Source organism: Mirounga angustirostris, unplaced genomic scaffold (assembly GCF_029215605.1).
Source record: "Mirounga angustirostris isolate CCGP_5_RB_7025 unplaced genomic scaffold, mMirAng1.0.hap1 SCAF_12, whole genome shotgun sequence".
In the NCBI taxonomy this organism is placed as follows: domain Eukaryota; kingdom Metazoa; phylum Chordata; class Mammalia; order Carnivora; family Phocidae; genus Mirounga; species Mirounga angustirostris.
The window spans coordinates 29415976-29443450 of record NW_026991720.1 but is presented as its reverse complement, the minus strand read 5'-3'; the positions used below and the strand labels follow the sequence as shown (position 1 = coordinate 29443450).

The following is a 27475-nucleotide window of genomic DNA, read 5'->3' as shown; positions in this document are numbered from 1 at the left end:
TGAGAGCACCACACGGTGGATGCGCACTTCTTCCTTAAAGGTTCTCTCCATCTTCTCTAAGTGGAATTTTTCATTTTCTTAGAGCACTGCTTCACTTTCAGCTCTTCCAAGTGGCACCCAGTTTCTTCCCCATTCCCCCATTAATTTCCAGGATGGCCTTTTGTCTTTCCTCTACTCTTCCTCCTTCCTCCCTCCCTCTCCCATTCCTTCCTCTGTCCTCCCTCTCCCTTTTTTTTTTTGTGACTTTTCTTTTCCTCTCCCTCCTTCTGTTCCTTCCTCTTTTAGCACTCCATATTAAATTGCTATTTCAGGTGATCATGACATCCTTAATATAAAAATCCATTCTTTTTTGAGACTTAATCGTCTATATTGTCCTCCCATCTTTGTGACCCTCTGCTTTCTCTGTGGATATCACTCATAATGAGGTTACTGTTCCTCAGGGCACTGTCTTTGACCTGCATTGTTTTTTACTGTATTCAGGTGATCTCACTCAGTGGTAACTCCCTTCCCTTCTTCTACCCAACTCCAGAGGCCAGGAAGACCAAATGCCACATGGTGAAGAACTGTTCTGTCAAATGCCAGTTTTCCCCCCTGCCCCACACACAACCCAAGCTGTGAAACATTCCTCCATTAATTATCCGGGTGTTCTCTTAGTTTTAGGAATTATACATTAATGATTCCTCAAGCTCAGGCTTCTCTTCTGAGCCTATTCATCTTAACTGAGAATTCTCAGGCCCCGGAACTCAGTGTATTAATATTAAGATTTAACTCTTAGTCTCCTCCTTTCCTTCTCTCACAGGAACCACTGATCTTCCAGTGATTCACATTGGGATATTGAAAGTCATCCTCGTCTCCTCCTTGTCCCTAGCCTCCCCACATTTAGTTAATCAACACATCTTGTTCATTTTATCTTCTAAATATCTCTCATTACCCCTTCCTCTTCACTTCTGCAGCGTGCCACAGTTCAAGAACTTTTTTAAAAAACCTGACTGACATGCTTTTCCCTCAGTCTTTGCTTGGGAAACTTTCTTCATTTTTCATAATCCTGCATGTGCAGTCTCTTTACTAAAATCACCTTAATAATCTTGATATTCATGTCATTTATATCTAGGAGAAGAGATTTGATCACTTAGAAAAGTCACACAAGAATGATTTACAATGGGTGATCCTAATGTGGACTCCGATATTATGAAAAAAAAAAAGAATGATTTAAACAAAGGATTTATTTTCCTCTCATATAAAGTATCTGTTGCAGGAGGTAGATCAGGGCTCGTATGACAACCCTGACATCATCAGTGTCCCGGGCTGCTTCTAATCTGCTCCTCCTCTTTTTTGAACAGGTAGAAGAAGAATTGCAGTAAGGGATTACTCAAATGGCATATTTTGCAGTTCCTTTAAAGAGTCTTTCTGGAAATCTTACCTACTGACTTCTGCTTAGGCTTGGCTCCCTGCAGCTGCTTCTTGAAATGTTGCTTAACAGGGCACATTGGCACCCCAGGGGTGTGGGGGTCTGTCAGTAACGAAGGAGGCTATTGAGTAGGTACTTAGCACTTAGTGCCTTACCCTACCCCTCAACAGAATCATACCAGCTTCCAAATTGTTGTTATCTCCATGATTTTATTATTATTTGAATTAAATGGTAATTATTTATTTACCTTTTGCTTATATGTTTGTCTCCCCTACTATAAATGTCAAGAACTATGTTTTTTTTTTTTTTTTTAGATTTTAGTGTCTTCAGACTCTATGGTAGTTATTTCTCAGTAAATATTTGTTCAACAAAATCGCCTGAATAGGTTAGTAGAAAAGAAAAGGCATTACATGATTCCCAAGTTATGAGTCTTAGGGATAGTTTAGTGGTGTCCTTCTTTATGTGAGATATTGTAGTTGAGTGACATTTTCTCAAAAGATTAAATAGAGTCACATTTTAGTATGCTAAGATTGACTTGGTTTTGATGGACAAACAAGGGTAGGCTACAGTGCAAATAGCCCCTTCTCTTCAAGGTATGACTTTAAACCAAGAGAAGTGAAAGTAATGTAATTCAAATTAGTTTAGTTTCCTTTAGAATCACTTTAGGAGACCAAACAATCCTATAATCTATGTCTTTGCTCAGATCTTTTCAGTATCCCTCTCTTTAAATTGTTCTCCATTTTTTTAGTTTCTTCAGTTTAGATAGATTTCTTTCTTTGATACATAAGCTCATTTTGGAAGTTCTAAAACAGGCTGTATAGATGTGCCTTCAGCAAAAGGGGCATTTTTTAAAATATTAAGACTTACTGTGAGGCACATGTTTTATTTAAATACCTTTTTTATTTAAATACTTTGCACTTTATAATTACAAAATATTTTTTGGCTATTTTCAGTTCCTTTGCTTTTAAAGAGATTCCTTTTAAATTATGAAACATTTAGTAAACACTATTAGACCTTACTATACAAAGTAATAACCGTATTATTTTCATAAAATAAAAAATATTAGATTTCCTAACCAGGGCCCTTGAGGGTATGTGAGATTCTTAATCATTCTGTACACTTAGAGCCTGGCCCAGTAGATAGTTGAGCAGTGAACAGAAGGACAAAAAAGACTTTCGAGGTGATCCAGTCCAGTGTTTCCCAGACCTTAATACTTGCATCCCACCTTCAAGGTTTTTAGATTATCCATATCATCTGTACATCTATTTACTAAGTAAACTTTTAAATGAAATTTATTTAAGAGGAAAATTTATTTATTAATCTGATGCTATTAACATAAATGAAAAACTGGTATTACTTATCACAAATAAGTAATTATAAAATGTTAAAAAACAACGTACAGCCTCCATGGAATGCTTGTGCTTTGTGCGCTGCACCACATTGCAGGGTGGCTTGTGGTATTTGAACACTTTATGCTGAAGGGTAAGAAATTTACTTTCGCAAGTAATTGCAGTTGAGCATAAGGGAATTAATTGCCTTGTTCATAGGGAGGTTACTAAATGGATTTACCATCTCATATTAGTTATATTCCCCAAAATATCAACAGTAAATATCCAAGTGAAAGTCTTTATAAATAGGAAAGAGGAATTAAATTCCTATAACATTTAACTTTTGAGAGCTTAGAAAGCTAAGTGCTTCAAAAGTGAGTGGGTGCGAAGTAGTGTAAATGTATAACTACAGTAATTTTTAATCATAGATAATTTATCCAATAGACAGTGGTACTTCTATTTATATACTTCTACATAGTGGGAGAGTGTAACTTTTCATTCATTCAGCAAATATTCTAGAGCTCCAGCAATAGCAGTCTCTGCTGCTAAGTGGGCAGTAATGACACAGAGAAGCAATGAATATAAGCAACTATTAAGTAAAGATTTGTTTAGATTTTGATAAGTGCTATGAAGAAAAGAAATGTTGCGGAGAGAGGGATAAAGAAGGAATTACTAGGGGAGGCTGTTAAGAATGTAGTCAGCAGGAGTGGTGTAGTCTCAGGAGGTGACATTTGAGGAGGTACTTGGAAAATGAGAAAGAGCCCGCCATGGGAAGAGAGCATCAGGAAGAACATTTCAGGAAGATGATGGACCAAGTGCAACGTCTGAGGTGGAAGAGTGCTTGGAGGGTTGAAGCAGAGAAGAGGCCAGTGTGGTTGGTGTATAGTAAGGAAGGAGAAAGGTGGTGCTGAGAAGGAGCCAGGCAGGAACCACCACATGCAGGGTCTTCTAAGCCAATGGAAACAGTGTGTTTTTTCTTCTGAAAGGAGTAGGAGGCCACCTTAAACAGAGGAGTGAGGTATACCTTAGAGGAAATTGTCTGTATGCCTTTGCTTAAACATTGTGTTGTTACGGTAATTTCAAGTAAGCATGTATTATTTTTACAGATTTTTTTTTTTTGAAGATTTTATTTATTTATTTGAGAGAGAGACTGAGAGAGAGAGAGCATGAGGGGGGGAGGGTCGAGAGGGTCAGAGGGAGAAGCAGACTCCCTGCCGAGCAGGGAGCCCGATGCGGGACTCGATCCAGGGACTCCAGGATCATGACCTGAGCCGAAGGCAGTCGCTTAACCAACTGAGCCACCCAGGCGCCCTATTTTTACAGATTTTAATGTACAGTAATTTAGTATATAATTATGTTTGATTTTGCCCCTCAGTGTTTTACATAGTGTGGTATTTCATTGTATTATTTTTATTGAAATACTTTACTTTTAAAATCAGTCGTACACTTTTTATACCTATGACTAGTATGGTACAGATTACTTCATTTATTAAGGAAAGAAACCAGACTGCATAAATATCCACAAATGAAGAGATTGTGGTGGAATTACGGGTTCAGTAGAACAAACTGAAAATTTATTTCAGTAGTTGTTTTAGTGGAAATGAGCAACAAAAAAAAGGCTATCCTGTTAAAATAATTTCCTTCTAGAATCCTGATACTCATAGTCATTAAACACTTATTTGTGTTTCTCAGCCAGATGTCACTGTCATCAGGCTGTATTAGATTACAATACCTAATAAAGTTGATTTATGTATACTCTGATAAAATTTGAGCTTTTAGTTAATGCTTGAATGATTTTAGCAGTCTCTTACACTGCTTAGTACCCTTGAACTTGCTTCTTTTTTATATCCTGGCCTATACCTGAGATGATTATATTTCAGGTATACATTTTACCTATAAATTTGAGAATTCTTCATCTGATACTCTGATTAAAGAAATATATTATGTAAGTTTGACCTTTTGACTTGTCTCCTATCCTTATTGTCTTTTAGGAAGATTAGATGTAGTTTATATGCTAAGGGCTCAAATGTTTGATTCAGCCTAAAGGTGGATCAAATTTTCACCTATTATAATTCAGAGATGTGAAGAATCATTTTCATGATTTATCAGAGAAATAATTTGCCATCATGGTTGCTTTTTCTTCTCCAGTTTACCCTCTTTATTCACTATTACCAGATCTTTTCACAGTTAGAAATTTATCTCTCATTGCCATTGATTTCACCTTAGAACTTTATAAAATAACTTGTGCTCATTCTGAAAGGGCAAGCTAGACATTTAAATTTTAGAATTTGATGGTATTGGAAGCCATCAATCATGTAGAAACTTTCTGAAAAGCTGTATTTAGTTCAGTTTGGGTCCACCAGTGTGACACATGTTAAAATTTGAAAATTGGAGACCAGAAGTCAAAAGGGAAAGAATAAAGGATTACAACTCTATGCTAAAATGTTAAAATATGAGGATTTTTTTGTTTCATGCGGAGGACGCATGAAGTGTGACTTACTTATCTTTGTGATCATCAAGATGTTAACAAATAATGTTGACAGAATTTCCTTTGGCTCTGAAGAGGTCAGAAAAAAAGAGAATTGATTTAGAATTAAAGCAGTTATATTTGGGGTTATGAGATATGATTTGGGTCTGTAGAATAAGGAAGCTTTTGTGGTTGGTATTTATTGACATTAAGTGGGGAACAAATCAATAATTAGACTCTGTGGTCAGCCTTGTGCTAGGAATCTGTGGTTAATGGAAAATCTCTCTCAATTGGAGTAGTACCCTCTCTACGACGATAAATCAGTCTTACAAGGTGTGTGTGGAGGAGTAGGGCAATGTAGGTTTTTGCTCTGCCTGATACCTGCGGGGCCATTATGGCAATCTGCCAGAATAGGTGCTTCCCCCATTCAGAATCCTGGGGGCGGAGGAGATGCGCTCTGCGGGTTTCAGGCAAGTCCAGCTGAGCTCTTGCTATGGCTGTTTAATACTGTTGAAGTACTCTGCTGCTTCATAGTTTGAGTTAAAACATGTGGTCAGCTTTCTAACTTCTGATTTGAGTCAGTACAGTAGCAGTGACTCTAAGAAAAACAATTCTCATTGCCTAATAATTGCTTCTAATATTCATCAGTTCGTCATCTTTTTTTTGCCTATCCAGAGGTAAGAATGACTAGAAGCTGTCTTACAAAGCTGCCTACCACAATGTGGTTTAGGCTTTTTTTGTTTATTTTAATTATGTATTTGTTTTTAGAATTATTAAATCTTTGGATTCCATTCCTTTTTCTGAGCTGCTAGTATTGGAAATTCCATTATTATTTTCCATGCTCTCATGTGTAATAACCCTTATCGGTACTGCCTTTAATATACTGAAGCAGTTCTTCAGTGCAGGGGTGGAAGGAGTTAGGGGAGGGTACTGATGTCTTCATCTCACTCTGACTCCATCCTCCTGACCAAGATTCTAACACTCTGCCTGTCTATACTGTATATAACTGTTACAGGCCACACCATACTTTGCTTTTTCTTTTTTCTCTGGGAATCTTGTTTGTTTTCCTGTCTCTATTCATTCTTTAATTGTTATTTTTTCTTTCAATATATTTGAAAACAATACATTCTTCACCCTCTACCTCATTTACCTCCTTTGTGTCTGCCACAGCCCATGGTTATATATGTATTTTTTTATGTACTACTTCTAACTCTTTTCCAACTGTTGCTTATTTGCTATGTCTAGGGTATATATATTTAAAAACATTTATTATGTTAAAAAGCTCACATAAATCTTAATTTGTCAGCCAAATTGTAATCCTATGAAAGCAGGGATCCTCCCTCATTTTTCATGTATTTTCCATTTAACCCAATGCCAAGCACAACTCTCAATATTGCAGGTAATAAAGGTGGTGGAATGTTTTCATTGCATTAAGGGGTCTTGGAATTTAAATATGAGTATTTTTTCTGACTTCCCTTGAGATTAAATTTTGACAACGTAAGAGATATTCTTGAATAACTGAGGTCTGTGTTCACACTTTATTATTGGAAGGGAGGTTCCATTAAAGGATGCTCAATTACCTGCATGTTCTTTGAATAGGAGCATTTGTCCATAATACGTGCCTCTATAGGATTTTAAATATTGTAATACGCACTCTGCCAAGCTCTGAAAAATAAGTTGTGTGTGAAGATGGACAGAAAATTGGGTTTTAAATTATTGAAAAATCACTAACCAGTACCCCACTGGGTGCTGTTAATATACAAAATATAAATAACAAGAAAACATTCTTACTTTTCAATTTGAATTATATTATTCTGAGCTAAAAAACAGGTGGCTGCTGCATGAAGTTAGAGGGCAATGTTAGGTATAAATGGTGAAGAACAATTTCTTACAACTAGATCAGATTTAAATCCCTTTTCCATAATGCATTAGCTATTGCCTTTGGGCATATTACTTAACCCTTCTGAGCCTTAGTTTCTTCACTTATGAAATGGAGACAGTAATAACCTATATCAAAAGATTAGAGCAAGGGCTAGAAAAGATAGAAGAGCATCTAATGCACCAAGCACATTATATGGCATCTAACACACACAAATTGCCATTTGCTACTTTTTTCTTTAGGTACTACTTCTCTCCTTCAATTTAGGTACACATTATTTCATTCTTACTTAATTTTTTTTTGCTTTCATGATGTATCATAGACACTTTGATATTTGTAAGAAAGTCCCTCTTAATTATTTAACAATGATCCACTGGGAATCTAGAGTTTGAAAAAAGATGTCAATAATATAGCAATATTTTTCAAAAAAATTGTTTTCTTTGTTTCACTTCGAAGTGGTAAATTTGAAAAAGTATTGAAAAAATATTTACTATAAACCTTAAAAAATTAAGACTTGTTGCTAGTTTGAGGTATTATATAATTTTCTGAAATCAGTCAAGAGATCTCTAGTTGAATGAGAAAATAAAATTTACCACCTTCAGCAGGGCGGTAGTATTAGCAATAAAACCATTTAAACCAAGCTCTTTGGGGAATGGAGTTTTCCAGCTAAAAACCGCTTTTGTTTCAACCCTCTACATAAATGTTTACAAGTATAATGGTTTACTTTTCTGCCTTAGAGAAATTTATGTATAGAATATAGTAGCCTCTTTGTTTATAGACTAAGGATCTTTCATTCTTCATTCTAAGTAACAGTTACAGTATGGCAGTGTGGTGGATAGCCTTATTATAAGTAGGAGGAGATTAGGTTGAAAGTAATCCCAGGGTATACTATAAAAAGTTACCAACCCTCCTGCACTTCCCCCCCCCCCCCCCGCAGTTCCCAAGTATCAGTTTTGTTTAGTTTCACATCTCACTTCTTCTGAATGTTTTCTAACAAATTGTGATTCTGGTTTCTTAAAACTTCAAATTTATTAAGGGAGACTTGAGAGATTATTTCATCTAGCACCCTCATTTCATAGATTAAAATACTGAGGTGTAGGTTAATTGACTTGCTCAAGGATACTAAGCAGAGGCACTAAAAGAAATAAAGATTTAGTTTTCCTCATTAAACTGACACTTTAATAGTGTCCCAAATTTTGGTGGTTATCTTTGATCTTCTTTGAAACAGGTAGATCGACACTTGAGAAAGCTGGATCAGGAACTGGCTAAGTTTAAAATGGAGCTGGAAGCTGATAATGCTGGAATTACAGAAATATTAGAGAGGCGTAAGTAAAATTTACAGTTTTCCATCAATGTTGGACAGTCCATGTGCAAATCACGGAGGAGACGCTTGTCCCACGGAGACTTCTCAGATCCTGCGCTTCTGTGGATGGTGGCAACTGGGTCGGACAGCGTGGACTCTAGCAGCTAGAACTGTCTGGGTTATGGATACGGAGAGAGATGATACGGGATATCGTACACTCACTCTTTATTAAAATCACATGTTAAGTCATTCCATTTTTTCATATGTGTATATGTTAGTAAGATGAGTGGTGAGAACGAAGACTGAAAGAAATATAACCATCTAGAAACAAGTTAACCATCTGTCACTAAATGTATTGACTTTGCACTGCCTGCTGGATGCACTTAAACTCTGAGCAAGGCTGTTATTTTTTCTTCCTAAGAACTGCCTTAAGGCTTTTCCTCAACTGTGTTAGTAAGAAAGCTTTTAGTTGATTCCAAAGCATTTCCTCTTTTTCTCAAAGAAGTAAACTTTTTCTTATCAGTAAGAAGCCATTTTAATATTTCTTTGTAAGGTTCTACTTGATCTCCTGCTATAATTTACCTTTATTCTTTTTTTTTTTCCTTGATGCATTTCTTCAGCAAGAACATGTACTTGTTTCTACATACTGATGAAAAATTTCTTTATGGCGTTAGATTATGTGTATATTTACACACTCCCTAGGATAGGGGAACAACCTAGTCATGAATCCATCTTGGTATCCACAGTTGCATTTTTGTATTCAAAAGTAGATCTATCACTTCAGATGATAATCTAATTTATTTGTGATACTTTTATTCCAAGGAAACCCTATCTGAGATTAGTAAGTATTTTGAAACAAAATGTTCTATAGCTACTCTAATTTTTTTTTGAAATGCTAATAATAACTGTGAATAACATAATTCATGCCTATTCAGTACTGCAGGAAGGTTAATGAAGCATCCTCTGTAAGGACACAGACACACAAAACTAAATGAAATCAAGTTATAAAATCTGCTCCACCCTATGCCCTGCCATAATTTCATCTCAAGGGATCAAGATAAACCCAGAAAACTTCTTTAAAAGTATTTTAATGCTTGGCGGTAGAGATTCTGTGCCTAACTTCTTTTAGGAAGTCTTTACTATCATATATTATTTTAATGATCAAAGAATTTTCTTTCATAAAGTGATGTCCCATCCACCTGATACTTTAGGATCTCACATAGAAAGATCTTCAACCCAGTATAACTAGTTTGAGTTTTTCAGATCTTATCGGTAATGGACTTATAATATCCATTCATCCACTTATGTGGTACCCGCTGTCCTGAATTCCCCAAATAGACATTGACATGCCTTGAGCTGTTTTGTACTTAAGGTGAACAGTAAGGAGTGGATTACATATTATTTAGAGAGAGGATGAAATTGGCTCAGGGTGAAATTGGCAGTGGTGATTCTCTAACGTGTTTGACTAGAATGATACAGGCGTATGCATTAGGGCTTGCCAGTCCTCTGCTAGGTGAGGGTACAGAGTGCCTGTACTTGATTGACCTGTAAAGTTCTGCGTTGACATTGAATGGAGATGTATCTCTGTGCATTTCTTTTTTAGGGTCTTTGGAATTAGATACTCCTTCACAGCCAGTGAACAATCATCATGCTCATTCACATACTCCAGTGGAAAGTAAGTTTGGTTTAGGGCAGCTAAAATTTTCAGTACAATTAAAAATTCATTATATTACCTGTATATTCTTTTTAATTAGCTCCATACAACCAACTGAGGAAAAAAAAATATCCTTCCCTTCCTTTTATTTTGTGAGATCTACTTTTTCCTTACAGTTCCTGGTAAATTTACCTTCATCATTTGGGAAAAGTGTATTTGATTTGGGAGTAGAGTGTTTGCTTTTCCTGGAATACATTGAGGACAAATGTATGGTATTAATAGCAGCATATACTTCCTACATACAGACACCTGATTCTCTCTAGAGAGTGTTATAACTCAAGCCAAATGATAAACTACATGATGGTGGGCTCTTTGTTTTTTATCTCCTTGCTTTTCCTGTGCTTAGCCTACTGTTTGGCATGTAAGAAGGCCTCAGATGGTTGGTAGGTTGGTGAGTAAATGAATGCTTGGTTGGGTGTTAGCCAGCTAGAAGACTGTATCAGTGTAATTTGTGACAGATCACTTTGATATGAAAGAAGGGTTGATTGAAAACTATTCAAAATTGTAGATAATGTTTTGAAAACAAAATTCTTCTCATGTTATATGTGAAATCATGGTGCATCATGGGTTATCTGTAGTACTTTGCTACTGAAGTTTTTTTTTTAATGTGTGGGAAGGCTCCTCTTTTTTTTTTTTTTTTAAAGATTTTATTTATTTATTTGAGAGAGAGAAAGAGAGAGAGCACATGAGAGGGGGGAGGGTCAGAGGGAGAAGCAGACCCCCTGCTGAGCAAGGAGCCCGATATGGGACTCGATCCCAGGACTCCAGGATCATGACCTGAGCCGAAGGCAGTCACTTAACCAACTGAGCCACCCAGGCGCCCGGGAAGGCTCCTCTTAACAAAACAGGTGACACGGAGAGTTCTGCTTGTCCTGTCCTCCAGGAAAACATACTGTTCTGTATTCCATGAAGAACTCAGAACATAACTGTACTTGTTTATAACTGAATGGAAGTATTATATCTTGTCCATAGTCCTCTAAAGTTTAAAAACACAAAAATTCTTTATTTATATTCAGAAAGGAAATATAATCCGACTTCTCACCATACAACAACAGATCATATTCCTGAAAAGAAGTTTAAATCTGAAGCTCTTCTATCTACGCTTACATCAGATGCCTCTAAGGAAAATACACTAGGTAAGTTTATTATCTTAAATAGGAGTGTTTGCTTTTTGTTTGTGTTAAAGAAAGGGCAAATGAAAGTGTTCAGGATTAACGAATCATACAGATTTTTTACTTGGTTAAAGTCCACATGTGGGGAAAGAAAAAAAGGAAAAATGGGACATGAAAATTTTATAGTCACATGAAAATGTTAAATTTAATGATTACATCTGTACTGGGAAATAATGTATTTTAAGCTCACTAACATTATGTTCTCTCCAACCATTTTTATGTCTTCTTTAATTCTACATAGGATGTCGAAATAATAATTCTACAGCCTCTTCCAACAATGCTTACAATGTGAATTCCTCCCAACCTCTGGCATCCTACAATATCGGCTCGTTATCTTCAGGAACTGGTGCAGGGGCCATTACCATGGCCGCCGCTCAAGCAGTTCAAGCCACAGCTCAGGTAAGAAGGAAAAGGTTTGGAAATAGCAGGTACATTTTGTCTGAATTGTGGGCAAACTCCAGTAGAAACAGGAGTTCTTTTACACTGTATAGTTTCATTTTTAAATCATGGTTTTATGATATCTGACATTTTCTTTGATGGAACTTATGTGCATTCGTTTGCCTGATTGATCATGAAAAGTAACAAATAGATTCGTGCAAGCTCACGCAGATCCCCTCACACAGTGATGGCTCGTGATGTGCATGGTGTTGACAGTGAGCCACACACCTGCGAGGACAGTACTTCGTCCTCCCTCCTGGTGCCTCACAACTCACTCCACCCTACGTTTGTTCACTGCTGTACAGTTTATATTCCAAATTAAGTTACCAATTCTGTAGCTCCTCCCTGTGTAAAAACTGATTTCAAATCTTTACATAAAACAGCTTAAATTACAGTGATGAAATTAATGGTTTAAACAAAATAATATTGGGTAAACCAACATAATACCATAACTAGTAGGACTGAATAAGAAAAGCTGCATATATACGCCTATTAATATTATCCATGAATGTCTGTTGAAGATGAAAGAGGGACGAAGAACATCAAGTCTGAAAGCCAGTTATGAAGCGTTTAAGAATAATGACTTTCAGCTGGGAAAAGAATTTTCAATGCCCAGAGAAGCGGCTGGCTATTCATCATCTTCAGCACTCATGACTACATTAACACAGAATGCCAGTTCATCAGCAGCCGACTCACGCAGTGGGAGAAAAAGCAAGTAAGTTGCATTGGTACAGTAGCCCCGTACTTTTACTAAGTATGCCCTGTACCAGTCTACTTGGCATCCAGCTGGGCTTGGATATACGAAACAGGTAGGTATAATGGATCAGGGTGAACTTTGGGGAGGCAGGAAGGCATGACATTTTCATTAACACTGCCATACTTTGGAGGAGTAACATCTTTAAAAGGTGTTAAAAGTCTTTAATCTTTCTAGAGTCTTAAATTGGGTATAAATGACTTCTGTTTACTTTCTTTTGTTCATTAAGATAAGCCATTTTATGGAGCTTTTTTCCTTTATAACCTCTTATTTGTCATGTGGTTCAATGTAAATTAATGTATAAAATACAAATTTTATCCTGGGAAATTTTTTTTTAAATAAAACTCTTCATTTTTATTAAAAGTAAATTGTCTTAATTCTTGGTATTATGCCCCAAAAATTGAAATTATGAAACTACCCCTAGATTTTGTATATGAGACTCTTAGGATGATTGTCTGCATTATCTTAAATATGAAAATTTAACAGCATCTAGTACCATCTATTTCAGGTATCTGCATTTGCTAGATATTCAGACACAATAAAAGCTCAAATGGTAGACCAGAATAGATTACCTAATAATTGCATCATAATTTATTTTTAAATGTATTGTATTTCCTGTGAGTAAATCTCTTAAGGAATGATCAATCTAGAATTATCACAAAAGTGCTAGATATCTTAAAAAGTAATTCCTCTTAGTGACCCAAATTTATTATAACTGCTGATAATAAATTTCCCTATTTTTAAAATATAATTAGCATATAAATATTAGTAAATTACTTGTGAATTTTAACACTGTTTCCTGTCTTACACAGGTAAGTATTCACATGTTGATTGATGGTCATGATCATTTTCATCAACTTCTCTTGTGTATTTGTATTTTAGATTTTGATGAAGAGTATTCAGTTTGCTTAGAAATACAAAGAATGTCTGGCAGGAAGCCATAACCAGTACTAATTCTTAAAACTATTACCTGTAACTTAAGTCAATGTTAAGTAGTAACAGTTTAAAAAATTATCGTTAAAACATAGTTTGAAAGAAACTTTTTGAATATCTTTATTCTCCAGAAAACAAATAAACAAAACTCTCAAACAAAAATAAACTGTTATGAAAAAAGTTGCTCTTTGTTGCTCTTAAGAGTTGTGCCTTTAAATCTGTGTATCAGGTTATTTTAACTTCATGTTAAACGTTAATTTACACGTTTAATGTCATTTCATTTCATACCACTAATTTAGTAGTTACTCTCCCGTAACTTCTTCTGGATGCTGAGCAAATAAAACTGATGCTGTTTTTTCAGAAACAACAACAAATCTTCAAGTCAGCAGTCATCATCTTCGTCCTCCTCCTCTTCCTTGTCATCATGTTCTTCTTCATCAACCGTCGTACAAGAAATCTCTCAACAAACAACAGTAGTACCAGAGTCTGATTCAAACAGTCAGGTCGATTGGACTTATGACCCAAATGAACCACGATACTGCATTTGCAATCAGGTAAAAGTCTGATATGTCTATACAAGCATAGTCTGAATAAAATAGAAAACAGAGAGTGATTTCATTTTTTAACGTGCTCTTTTTTCTTCAGTTAAAATTCTTTTGCTTTCTTCTATAATTTTCTTCTGCTTCTTATAAAATCACATTTGCTGAAAATACAAAGAGTATAAAGGAATGTGTAAATCACCCATAATCTCAACCCTCGGAAATAACCTATAATTAGACATTTTGATTTATCACTACTGTATACCCCACATGCATGTTGTCTTAGTCTGCTCAGGCTGCCATGACAAAATACCACAGACTAGGTGGTTTAAACAGCAGAACTCTATTTTCTCACAGTTCTGGAGGCTAGGCAGTCCAGTATGAAAGTGCTGACTGATCCATTCCTGGTGAGGACTCTTTTCCTTGCTGGCAGAGGGCCCCCTTCATGCTGTGTCCTCACATGGTGAAGAGAGCTCTGGTGTCTCTTCTTATAAAGGCACCGACCCTATTGAAAGAAGATTCCACCTCTGTGGCCTCATTTAGCCTTTATCATCTCACAGACCCTATCTCCAAATATAGTCACAGTGGGGGGTAGGGCTACAACACAGAAATTTGGGGGAGAGGTGCAAACATTCAGTCTCTTACACCTGTGTACACACAGATGCACACGTGTGTGTGTGTATGTATGTGTGTGAATTTGATGAGTTGGATCACAGTATATGTAACACGTTTTCACAAAGTCATGTGTACTGAACATCATTTTTCTTAATTTTTTTAAATCTTCTCACAGTTGTGTGTTATACTGTGTGTAACTTTTTAAACCAATATTTAGCTATAGGTTTTTTTAGTGGTTTTAATTTTTTTGAGATTACAAATAACATTATGGTAGGCGTTTTTTATGTAACCCGTTTTATACATCTAATTTCTAAGATAATCTTTTAGAAATAAAATTAAGTTAAAATATTTGTTGCAGACTACCAAATTACCTTCTGAAGTTCATTAGCAAAATCTGATGAGCATGCCTGTTTCCTAAACCCTGTCCAGCACTGGATACTATTTTGTCTTGAAAACCCTATACCAATCTGATAGTTTTATATCACACAATCATTTCAGTTTATGTTAGTAGTAAAATTGGATGCTTTTTTGGCTATTTTTATTTTTTCTTTTATGAATTAACTCATTGGTGTTGGCCAATTTTTCAATCATTTTTGTCAGGTACATTATAAATACTTTGCTTGGTTTAGGTTTTTTTGTTTTGTTTTTAATTCTGAAATTCCAGTTTTATGGAGTAATGACTGTCAGTCTTTTTCTTTATGAAGTCAGCTGTGGGGTATATGCTTACCTCCTTGCCTTTTCCCCATATAAATGCATCTTGCATTTTTTTCCCATTTGCAAATGGCTTTGTCTAGCTCTTGATATACTTCAGTTTCTTCACGTTTAAATCTTTAATCCATCTGCAGTTTATTGTGTTTAATGGTGTAAGTTGGCAATGGAATTTTTGAGAATTTGCCATTTATTTTTTTTAATTTTATTTTATTACGTTATGTTAATCACTGTACAATACTTTATTAGTTTTTGATGTGGTGATCCACGATTCATTGTTTTCGTGTAACACCCAGTGCTCCATGCAGTACCTGCCCTCCTTAATAACCATCACCAGGCTAACCCATCCCCCCACCCCGCTCCCCTCTAAAACCCTGTTTGTTTCTCAGGGTCCACAGTCTCTCATGGTTCATCTCTCCCTCCGATTTCCCCCGCTTCATTTTTCCCTTCCTTCTCCTAATGTCCTCCATGCTATTCCTTATGTTCCACAAATAAGTGAAACCATATGATAATTGACTTTCTCTGCTTGACTTATTTCACTTAGCATAATCTCCTCCAGGCCCATCCTTGTTCCTGTAAAAGTTGGGTATTCATCCTTTCTGATGGCTGAGTAATATTCCATTGTATATATAGACCACATCTTTAGCCATTCATCTGTTGAAGGGCATCTTGGCTCTTTCTTCAGTTTGGCTATTGTGGACATTGCTGCTAAGAATTTGCCATTTAAAAGTTTGTTAGGTTTTCTCCTGTCACCTGACAAACATTTTTTTTTTTAAAGATTTTATTCATCCATTTGACAGAGAGAGACAGAGAGAGGGAACACAAGCAGGGGGAGTGGGAGAGGGAGAGGCAGGCTTCCTGCTGAGCAGAGAGCTGGACGCGGGGCTCGATCCCAGGACCCTGGGATCATGACCTGAGCTGAAGGCAGACGCTTAATGACTGAGCCACCCAGGTGCCCCTGACAAACATTTTTTAATATTAGTTATTAAGAAAGTTCTATAAAGATTCTGGCAGTAAAAGTAGATTACCTACAAAAGAACAAAATCAGATTCACCCTAGGTTTCCCATCTATAACACCAAAAACTAGCTGATGAAATACATCTGTAGAGCTTTGAGGGAAAAATCTGAGTGCCCCGCCCCCCAAATTTTTAACCACAGAAGTTGTTCGTGTGTATAGAACCATATACAGATAATGCTCACTCATGCAGAGAATCAGGTAGTATACTATCTAGTTATAATTCTGACTGAAACATTTCTCAGTCCATTGAGAACTTAAATTAATTCAGGGATTACAAAGTTGTATTATAAAGTGCTGGTGATGAACAGCAAAAAGAAAAATGAGAAAGGGCAGGTAGTAAATTGATTATAAGTTTAGAAGTTTCAACTGTTGACTGCAAAAATATAAACGACCCAACATGACCCAAGAAATGTCATGTACATTATAAATACTTTGCTTGTAAAGCAAAGTAAAAGAAAAAGTAAAAACCTTAAGTACCCAAAAAAGAAACTTAAAGTCTTTACAAAAGAAACCACCCACAAAGGTAATTTGTCAAGGTTCTTTCAGATTTTCAAAGGGCGCATAATTTCTGTGTATTTGCCTCGGTGCCCCTGCCCAAAAATATCTTTTAGTAAAAAGCTATAAATTTTTATAAACTATTAAAAAACTATGTACCTTATTTCTTAATGCAATTGTATATTCACCTCTGTTTTCTAACAGTATCATCAACAATTTGGATTTAGGTGCTTATCGTATAGTCATAATAAAAAATATTTACTTTTATTTTAACTAGGTATCCTATGGCGAGATGGTGGGCTGTGATAACCAAGATGTAAGTATTAAATTTTTCTATTTAGGAATGAAAAAAATCACAGATTATTATTACTTGAACATTTTTCTTATTTACGGTGTCTCTCAGTCTAAGAAAATAGGTCTGCAGTTACATTAACTATATTATATTAATGCTAGAATATTTCTCTCCAAAACAGGGTAGTGTCACTTCATGTGTTCCCAGTTTAACTCTCTTAAAGCTAGTTTTATGGTTTCATGTGCACATTATAAATCTCAAAAGGTGTTATGTTGTATGAAAATTAGAAACATCCTCCACCTTCTTTGCTAAATAATACTGTGTTTACTAGAATCCAGTTCACTTGTCACGGTGAAAAACCAGCATTTTTTTTTTTTTTTAAAGATTTTATTTATTTATTTGACAGAGAGGGACACAGTGAGAGAGGGAACACAAGCAGGGGGAGCAGGAGAGGGAGAAGCAGGCTTCCCGCGGAGCAGGGAGCCTGACTTGGGGCTCGATCCCAGGACCCTGGGACCATGACCTGAGCCGAAGGCAGAGGCTTAATGACTGAGCCACCCAGGTGCCCTGAAAAACCAGCATTTTAAGACAGTACATTCTGTCAGGAAGCCTGCCGCTAGCAGGCGTGGGGAGGGGTATATTATGAGGTTATTTTCCTCCTATCAGTGTAGTGTCTTCTATTGTCCTCTGCAGCTGTCAGCTGATAAGAGCCCCTTCTGATATAAAAAGTAAAGGAGGCTTGAAAGAAAAGAACTACTTTTTTTTTTTTTTTTAGGAAGCTTAATTTTGGTTAGAGATATATTTTTATTGGATGCTGAGAATCTTTTTTCTAGTAATTTCACTTCCTCCTCACCTTCACAAACTTCCAGCCCCCTTTGTTCATCTTTTCCTGCAGAGGAATTCTAAAGAAGAATCCATAATGTCAGAATCCTAAGGTTAAAATAGCAGTTTAGAATTTTTTAAACCAATCTGAAGATTGAGCAGGGTTGGCTTGGTGCATTAAAGTTTGTGCTCTCCTGACCTGACAGGGTCCCGACGATGTGTTCATGTAGATAGAGAAAGACTGTCCTTCCACTTCCCCCTTTAGAATCACTTGTGGGCTGATTATTGTATAACAGTATTGCCCAATCATTCCAAGACCACTACTGTAACCTCCTGGGCAGTTAGTGAAAATGATGCATTTCTGTGAATACCCCATCATACTCTCTGATCCCTCTCATTCCCACTTACGCTCTTCGGAGTGCTAAGATTTTCCGTGGAAGTGTAGAACTACTTAATATGTTATAGAGTAGAATCCCTTATCTCTGCATATCTCGGAATAGATCTACCCAGAGAGGAAATCCAGGGCATCCCTTTGTTTTTCATTGCAGCCAGGTTATTCTACTTTATGAGGAAGTGAATAAGGCTGAATATTAAATAAAATCTGTAAAATGTATTTACCTTCTTTGTGAGAGACCCATCTCATTTCTTGTCCTTGAAAGTTGGTATCAGCTTACTCTGGCTTAACGAGAATAAGTGAACTTTTGTTCATTGCTTGGGATCATGGAAATAGATGACATGAACCTCTGAGTTAACAGAGATGCATACTTTTTCTGTGCTTCCATTTCCTTATCTTTGAAACCTATCAGCTGGATTCAATGATCTGTAAATCAGCTCCTAGATCTAAAAGTTCTGTTTCCATGAATCATATTACTAATATTCAGTCTAGTGGGCATATTATACTCTGTAGTCTTTGGAGGTATTAAAAACTATTTCTCTGCCATTTTGCTTTCCAGTGCCCAATCGAATGGTTCCATTATGGATGTGTTGGGTTGACAGAAGCACCAAAAGGAAAATGGTACTGTCCACAGTGCACTGCTGCAATGAAGAGAAGAGGCAGTCGGCACAAATAAAGGTGGTCGTTTCATTTGAGGAAGAAAAAACTTCAACTAAACATTTTATATAGGACTTGAAGAAAGAAGAAAAGAGAAAGAAGACACAATGCATTTCCAGGCAACCACTTCAAGGATTTACATAGACAATCCTGTAAGATCTTGAACTTGAATTTTATGGGTTGTATTTTAATAATGTAAGTAAATTATTTATGCACTCCTGGTGTGCTATGAATATTATTCCAGTTAGCCTTGGATTATTTCAGTGGCCAACATATGCAGACATTTGTACTCCTCAACCATTTTCTCAAAGTAATGGGCATTCTATAATTTAGACTTCAGAGAATTCCAACGATGAAGATTTTAAGAAAAGTATTTTATATTCAACAGGTATGTTCTGCTGCATGTACTGTACTCCAGAGCTGTTATGTAACACTGTATATAAATGGTTGCAAAACAAAAAAAAAGTCAGTGCTTCTAAAAAGAATTTAAGATAATGGTTTTTCAAATGCCTTTATAATAAGCTTTGTTTCTTTGTGAAACTAAATTCAGCAGGCTGAAGGAAATGGTTCATGTGATAAAATGGGCTGGTGTCCTCTAGAGTACCTGGGTACATAAACAGAAACTCCTGTAGGTAAAAATGAATCTGTGCCATTAGTCTTTATATGTTTCTGCATCCAGATAGAGTGCAGTTCATGGGGGGGGGAGGGGGGGACATGGGAGGGGCTGAAGGGGAAAGGGTGTTAAAGTGATACATTTTTATACCAAATGTGTTTATTTTTTTGTGCAAGTAATCCTTAAAATTGGAATTGTATTAGGTGTTAAAATAAAGTTTTTAAAAAACTACTTGTATGTATACTTTACACACTTAATAAGGAAAATTTCTTAATTCCAATTAACTTCCAGTTTTCATAATCTAAAAAGGACAGAGTCCCAGGACACAGAATGCTGTGTAATCTGTGATTTCTTTTAACAGTGCTTGGCATTTGTGACGTGAAAATAAGGGAAAGACATTTTTAATGTAAATTTGAAATGCAAATGTATTTTTCTAGAACATCTCTCTGGCTTTTCCTTCAGTCTAAGAGACATGAAAGAAGTCTAATTACGGTAGATAAAATGAAAATAATGGTAATAGATGTTTTGACTTGAGGCAGTGTGGCCAATTTAAGTAAAGAGACCTCCTGGATTGGAGCTTAAAATTCAGTTCTATTTTGGATACTACCACATACTGGTGTGATAGTTAATTCAAATTTTGAATCACTCTGGGCCTTATTAAACCAGGGTGATGTTGGCTGCAGGATGTCTGTAAGCACTCTTAAGGTTTTGTTCTATAGGTGCTATTTAAATTATAAATTTTGCATAGTGAAGGTTTTATTTCAGGTATACTATCAAGTCAGGTTGGTAGAAAAATCCTTGAAACTTTAGAAATACTTATTACATCATTTCTTTTATGTTGAAACTTACTGGGTCCATTAGATTTCTGCTTTAATCAAAACCACTTATGAGCCTCTTAGAACTTATTCAGAAGACTATAAAATCTATGCAATGCTACCCAAAGGGTATGGATTAGATAGGGGATTTCTTTTAGCTTCACGAATCCTCAATTCTGAGCTGTTGCAGACTGATTTTATAGCTGGACAGCCCATAAAACAAAGTTGGTTTGTTTGTGGGTATTCACGCTTTCACAGTATCATGAGTATCATGATTCCGTAACACTCAGTATTTTCATGGAGATTTTTTAAACCTTTAAGAAATAATATATAACGTAACATTCACTTAGCTTTAATGCACGTTGCCTGGAGATGCTCTGTGGTATTGTTTAGTCTTCTAATTATATATAATGACTTTTCCAAATTCACTCATTTTCTAGGAATTGGTCAAAGGAAAAAGCCTTATGTACAGCCTTATTTTAAGAGAAAGTTCCTTGTCTGAGTCAGGAACATCCCTATTTCCAGCTGCTACAGCCCCTTCCCGTGTGAATTCCACTGCTTACCAAATCACTTAGGAAACATTTGACCAAATTTAACCTCAAACATTGACTATTTTATGAAGCCTCTGTAAAGAAGCAAACCAAAATTTTGTTCACTTATTTAGTAATTGGTAGAACTTGTTAGTATCTGAGATATATATATATATAAATGGGCAAAACATGGAACTACCTCCTCAAAAAAAAAAAAAAAAAATGTGGCCAACTATTAATATTCTTTGAGACATTTACACCAAGGGGTGGGATAAGCATTTTTTGCTATTACAAAATACCAATAAATCTTTGTTCTGTAAAACTCATGTAACAATTGGTGACACAAAAAAAGTCCAAATGTGGGTTCACAATTTATAGATGGTGAAAATTGAGGCCTTACTGCTGTGGAGTGTACATTAAAATGTTCATGGTGACACATTTGAAGCAATAAATGGCTTAATTAAATGCCTAAATGAAGCTGAGTGTTTGATAAACATACAGTCATTCTTTTTAAGGGCAGTTCATTTTTTTGCTCTTTTCTCCTTTAAAGCGGATTCCACATACTTCAGATTTTTAACCGTATTTGGTTTGTGCAGTCTTAGTGCCCTTTGTCCTTCGATCTCAGAAATGGGCTTGTTGATCTAATTAATTATATTAATCTTGGAAAAAACAAAAGTCTGATACACTTGGGTTGTGAGAGGTGAAATATCTGTGTAGACATTGCAGTGTTTTCCTTCAACTCATATTTTTAAAAGAAATCTTTAATGAATGGGTTTTAAGAGAAAACGAATACCGTCAGAAGCATTTATTTTTATAATTTTACAAACATTGAGCACCTAGCTGTTGAACCTGCAGAGGAAGGTATTTGGGTGTGGGTGTGGGAAGGACAAGCGTGTTAAGTAATTGCGGCACTTGGAAGGGTGCTGTGATAGGCAGATGCACAAAGCACTGTGAGGACACTGGGAGACTTCACAGAGGAGGTTTCCTTTGAACTGATTCCTTAAAGACACACGAAGTAGGGAAGGTTTTTCAAGGCAAGAGACTGTGCAAGGGCCACGTACACTCTGGTAACTTACAAGTACTCTGGCATGAGTGGACGTCCAGTAGGGAGACGGAAGTTCAGAGCATAAAGCCAGAAAACTGAGCAAGAGTCTAAACACGAGCAATTTACACTGTGTCATAGAATTACTTGTTAAGGAGAGTGGTGGTGGCATTTAATATATTGTTGGCTAAATACATTCTGATTATTTTTACAGTTTAATGAAACTATAGCACTTTTATTATTTTAATGTAGGGATGACAAAACTAGTCTATAACTTGGAAATTGCTAAAAAAAAAATTCTAAATTTAAGGTGAATCTTCTAGTTTTCGAAACTACAAATTAGAATTGCTAGTGAAGATTTTTGTTTTCCTTATTTAGATGATAAAATCTACATTACCCAGACTGTAATTTCTAACCCAGGGTCTTAATATTCATGATTTGATTCTGCTACAGAAAAATAAAGTTTAAAGTGATATAAACATGAACTGACTTCAGAATTGTTTTGTTTTTTGATTGAAATTTGACATAAAGAAGAGGTATACTCCTTTCTGGCCATTTCCATTTTAAAGTAGTAAGTATATATACTTTGTAAGTCAGTATTTAACTAATAAATTATTAGGCATTATTAAAATGTTTATTTGAAAAAAATTTAACAATTTCTTAATAAATTCTTCAGGACCATATAATCCAGTTTTTGGTTAACCCAGAGCCACCTTTTACTTTCTTTGCTCCTGGCAGAAGAGACCATAAAAGAATATTACAATCATTCATTTCTCCCCTGCTAATTATTAAAAACTCAGAAGCCAATGTGGGAAATGAGGGTAGGGAATATATAGGCTTCTGTATATGTTGCTTCTTCCCATCCCCTATTCCCGCTTACCTATGTTAATGAATAAGAGTAGTTTTTCTTAGAAAAGCGTATAACTGCTAGTCTTTAATGGTGAGCTAGTTTAAAACATTCACAAGTTTAACATCAGTGGTAAGGAAAAAAACGGTGGTCATATTTGAATTTTTTTTGCATTGTAGAATCTAATCCAGTAGAGGGACCCTCTATGCTAATACATTAAAATAAGAACAATTGTAATAGGTACTAAGTTACTTTAAAAAGCTGCCTAGGTTAAATGTAATACAGGAGGCCAGCCAGAAATATTTATGAATAACCCTGAATATAAATATGAGTTAGTTGTTTAGAATTTTGCTAATATTTTACTAATTTTGCTAATATCATAATATCTAGCTAGCAGAAAGTTTTGGTATGACCTCTCCCCACTATTCCTCATTAGAACTTTTAAAAATTTATGTTCATATCGTTGAAGCACTTACATATTTATCTTTACTATGACAAATGACTGTTTTCTTGAATGGGTTTTGCAAATGTGCCAAAAGATGTTTTTACTTTACCAGTCTTATCGTTTATAAATATTTGAAGAAGAGTCCAGTTACCTGTTGAAAACAAACAAACAAAAATAAGCTTATATATTAGAGATCATATGGTTTAGATACAGGAGTAATCTTTTGAATTTAAGTGGTATATATGTGACCACAAAGAGCCATACTGTATCAATGAATGTGTCTTTACCCAGATTAGCTCAATGATTACCAGCCTTCCTTGGAGTGATAAGATGAAACCTACCTCCCTTCCATCCCCCATTAAACAACATCAGTCTTTTAGGTAGTAAATTTGATGCTGTAAAAATTTCAAAATACCTTTCACTTTCTGAAAATAAGAATGGATGATTGAATTGTAATTACATTTAAAAAAAGAAACCAGGGCGCCTGGGTGGCTCAGTTGGTTAAGCGACTGCCTTCGGCTCAGGTCATGATCCTGGAGTCCTGGGATCGAGTCCCGCATCGGGCTCCCTGCTCAGCAGGGAGTCTGCTTCTCCCTCTGACCCTCCCCCCTCTCATGTGCTCTCTCTCTCTCATTCTCTCTCTCAAATAAATAAAATCTTTAAAAAAAAATAAAAATAAAAATAAATTAAAAAAGAAACCAAATTATGTGACTATCTTGCAACAATTTTTTGAATGTATTATGGTTTCCATGGAATATATTATTGCAGGTTTACAGAGAAGATATGAGATTTCTAATTTAAAGAACATAATTTGAGACTATGTTATAACAAATGAAAGCTAAATTTGTTCATGTTTTATAGAATGATAGATAAAAACAGGAATTCTGGCTCCATGCCAAGGTATAAATTTGTGCCCTAAAAAAAGTAAAACAAATAGTGTAATTCATTGTATTAAATGTTTGCCAGCCACCTTGTGCTCACTGATTGAAGTGATTCCTTTCTTTCTTTCTTTTTCTTTCTTTCTTTTCTTTCTTTCTTTCTTTCTTTTCTTTCCCTTCCTCCCTCCCTCCCCCACTCTCCCTCCCTCTTTCTTTCTTTCTTTTCTTTCTTTTTCTTTCTTTCTTTCTCTCTCTCTTTCTCCCTTTCCTTCCCTCCCTCCCCCTCCTTTCCTCCCTCCCTCCCTTCCCCCCTTCCTTCCTTTAGAATGTGCACATTAATATGGATATATATGTGTGTGTGTGTGTGTGTGTATACATATATCTCCATATATATTTTAGAGGGTGCAAATCTTAAAGCAAATCTGAGAGGCTCAAAGGGAATTATATGGGTAAAGTTGCATTTATTTGAAGGAGTGGTATAATGACACATTCAGGAAGTGGTTAAAATCCCAATGTCATTACCACAAGCTGCACAGGTACACACTATTCTAACTTAAGTAACGACAATCAGGCAGCCACATATAAAAATTACGCAGTAACTATTCTTTGATTAAATTTCAGTTTTCCAACCTCAGTGCTTTGACATTTCGTACCGGATGATGCTTGGTTGTGGAGGGCTGCCCTGTGCCTCGAGGGCTGTTCAGCAGCATCACTGGCATCTACATCCGAGATACCAGGAGCATCCCGCTGGGCCTGCAAGTTGTGACAACTAAAAATGTCTTTAGACTTTGCCACATGTCTCCGGGGGACAACATTGCCCCTACTGCGTTTCATGTTACCAAGATGTGAAATATTTCCCATGGGAAAAATGGAAATAGTATGGAAAATATTTAAATCTATTATGTATAAACCTCCACAAATAGGAATTTTTAAATCACTTGCCAGGAGACACTACTAGATGCTGTAAGGATATGGTGATGAGTAAAATAGTTTGTTACAAAGCAGTTTATACCATAAAAAGACCCAAGTAAACTAGTCACTAGAATACAGTAAAGAATATGATAAAAGTCATCTTGGTTCTAGTGCAAGCAAATTCCAAGTGCTTATACAGAAAGGAAATTGTGAAAAATAAGTAAAGCAACCAGTTGAGAATTATGGAGAGCTAGAGACATATGTCCCATTTAAAAAAGGCACCACCAAGTGTCCTATGGAATCTCCAGGTGATCTGCATGCTCAGAAATGCTGGTCTAGTGGACAATTTAAAATGAAAAGCATCTAGTTTACAGGATTTGGTCTATCTGGACTGTTGATTCATCTAGAAACTTGAGTCCAGTTTGAAAAATAAAATACATTTTAAAAATACCTGCTTCAACAATCACTAAATTCACCCTCTCCTTTCACCCCGTACTCCATACCAAAAACCCAAAATGGAACATACATGTGATGGGAGAGTATATTTTGTGTTGGGGAGGCTTGAGGGGGAAGATTGTTCTGTTTTGTCCACCCTTGAAATGATAGAACTCTAAAAGGTCTGTCACTCTATTGTCCCAGGTTGATGCTGCTTAAATACAGACCCTTGAATACTGAAATGATCGAGTAGAAGGGGTACTTTATGAAATTACATGCACAAAAACAGTCTGAAACACAGCCAGAACCCATAGATGCGTAGTCTTACAGCATGTCACCCTCCCACTCCCCTCGCTGAAGCAGCTTACTCTCTCTCATTGTTCCCTGTTCTGACGCCTTCGGACTCTAACACATGCTCCTACTTAGCCTTCCATCACAACTGGGCCATGAATACCCACTACTTGTTGTCTCCACCTACTGCTCACGCTCATCCCACTCTTGCTCTCATTTTCCCAAACCAGCATCTGCCACCAACCTCCATATCACAGAGTAGAGGAAAGAGAACATACTAAGTGCTCATGTTTGCTTTGGGGGCTTCTGGGTTCCAAGAGGTCCATTATTTGATAGTTATCTGTTTGTGTGTCTGACACCACTCCAGTCTGAGCTCGGCCTCAGCATCCAAAACATAACAGACATGCATTCAGCATGCATTCTTCCAACACGTGTACACAGAATGCTTAGGTGTTTTCCATACATTATATTATCTGGCATGCCAACAACACTTCAAAGAAGGCATAAGTATCCTCATTTCACAGATCACTTGTTTAAAAGACAGTTAAGACGCAGCATCATGCTACTACCCAGACTGGGTTAACTCTAATATTTATTTATTTATCTATTGCCATCCTCTCCCACACCCTCAGACTCAGTGGTTGGAACAGGGAATTGGGTTTTTCAAGCCACCGGTGTCATTTCTAGAACATTAATTTTCCACTTTCTTTCTGATTCCTGTTACTTAGGTCTAGCTATAAAATTATCTATGCTGTTGTCTTTCATGTTTCCCAGCCCAAAGACACTATGTCAACAATTTAATGATATATAAAAATGACCCTCCAGATTCCTCAAACTCTGTTTTTCACACTTTTTGCCTTAATAGAAATGCATGTCCATTCCTTTTCTCCTAGTAAAGAACTTTATCTCACTCAATCTCATCAACTCAGGAACACTCGCAATTTAAAGATCTCATAATTCCTAGTATCTCTCAAATCACATTGCATCCACTAAAACTATACCTTCCAACATTATTGTTCAGCCATTTCTCTTAAAGCTCTCTTGGCTTCTTAAAGTCAAATGCCACTTCATTTTTTTTTTATACTTCTTCATTTGTCATGGGATTGAGGACTCTAAATCTATAGGTCAAATAATATTAAACACACCAGAGGGGATATATGCAAGAATTGGGGTAAATCTAGCTTTAGTGTGAATACTTATTCTGTAAAGCTTTAATTAATCTGTTTTATGAAGTAGTTTCTTTCAAGTAAGGAACCATAGATGCCCATTTCCCTGGATCTATAATAGCAGGGCACCCCTAGGGGGCGCTCCGTCTCACAAAATATAAGTGACTGACCCGAGCATGACAGACGGAAGGGATCATTTCAGGGGTGTGGGCTCACAGAAGAACCTCAGCCCACAAGAAGGAGTTTGCGTTAGAAAAGCCACTTAGGTTCAGAGCTTTTGAAGAATGTCTGCTATGATTATAATAAGCCAGTCCTGGGTATCCAGAGTTGGCAAAGCAAGCGCGGAAAGAGGTGAGCAATAGGCACTGGACAGATTGCGTTTCTCCTTGGCTGTCCCTCCGCTGACTCAGCAAAAGTAGATGGAGTTTGCAGAATTGCCCTACAGGATTGTCCTTGTGGCGGTGTGTATAGCGTTAGGTTGAGTTGAATTGTGGACAAAGCCTGCTCTTTATCTTTTTATCCCTTTCCGCAAAGCAAAATTACCTGCTACTATCCACTTATTATA

At 36.3% G+C, this 27475-nt stretch overlaps 1 protein-coding gene across 4 annotated transcripts in view; it reads left to right on the top strand.

Moving 5' to 3' along the window:
* ING3 (inhibitor of growth family member 3) overlaps positions 1 to 21359 on the top strand; it is a 30032-nt gene extending 8673 nt beyond the window's left edge. Inside the window, exons 5-12 of one of the 4 annotated variants that reach the window (XM_064575011.1) lie at positions 8311 to 8407; positions 9989 to 10060; positions 11116 to 11235; positions 11513 to 11670; positions 12231 to 12424; positions 13758 to 13950; positions 17049 to 17087; positions 18839 to 21359. In XM_064575011.1, coding sequence (XP_064431081.1) covers positions 8311 to 8407; positions 9989 to 10060; positions 11116 to 11235; positions 11513 to 11670; positions 12231 to 12424; positions 13758 to 13950; positions 17049 to 17087; positions 18839 to 18955 — 990 coding nt within the window. In that variant the 3' untranslated portion in view covers positions 18956 to 21359. Of the gene's footprint in view, positions 1 to 1340; positions 6210 to 8310; positions 8408 to 9988; positions 10061 to 11115; positions 11236 to 11512; positions 11671 to 12230; positions 12519 to 13757; positions 13951 to 17048; positions 17088 to 18838 lie in introns of those variants that run through there. The other 3 variants (XR_010406407.1, XM_064575013.1, XM_064575012.1) reach the window with 3 other exon arrangements.
* The last annotated feature ends 6116 nt before the right edge of the window (positions 21360 to 27475 follow it).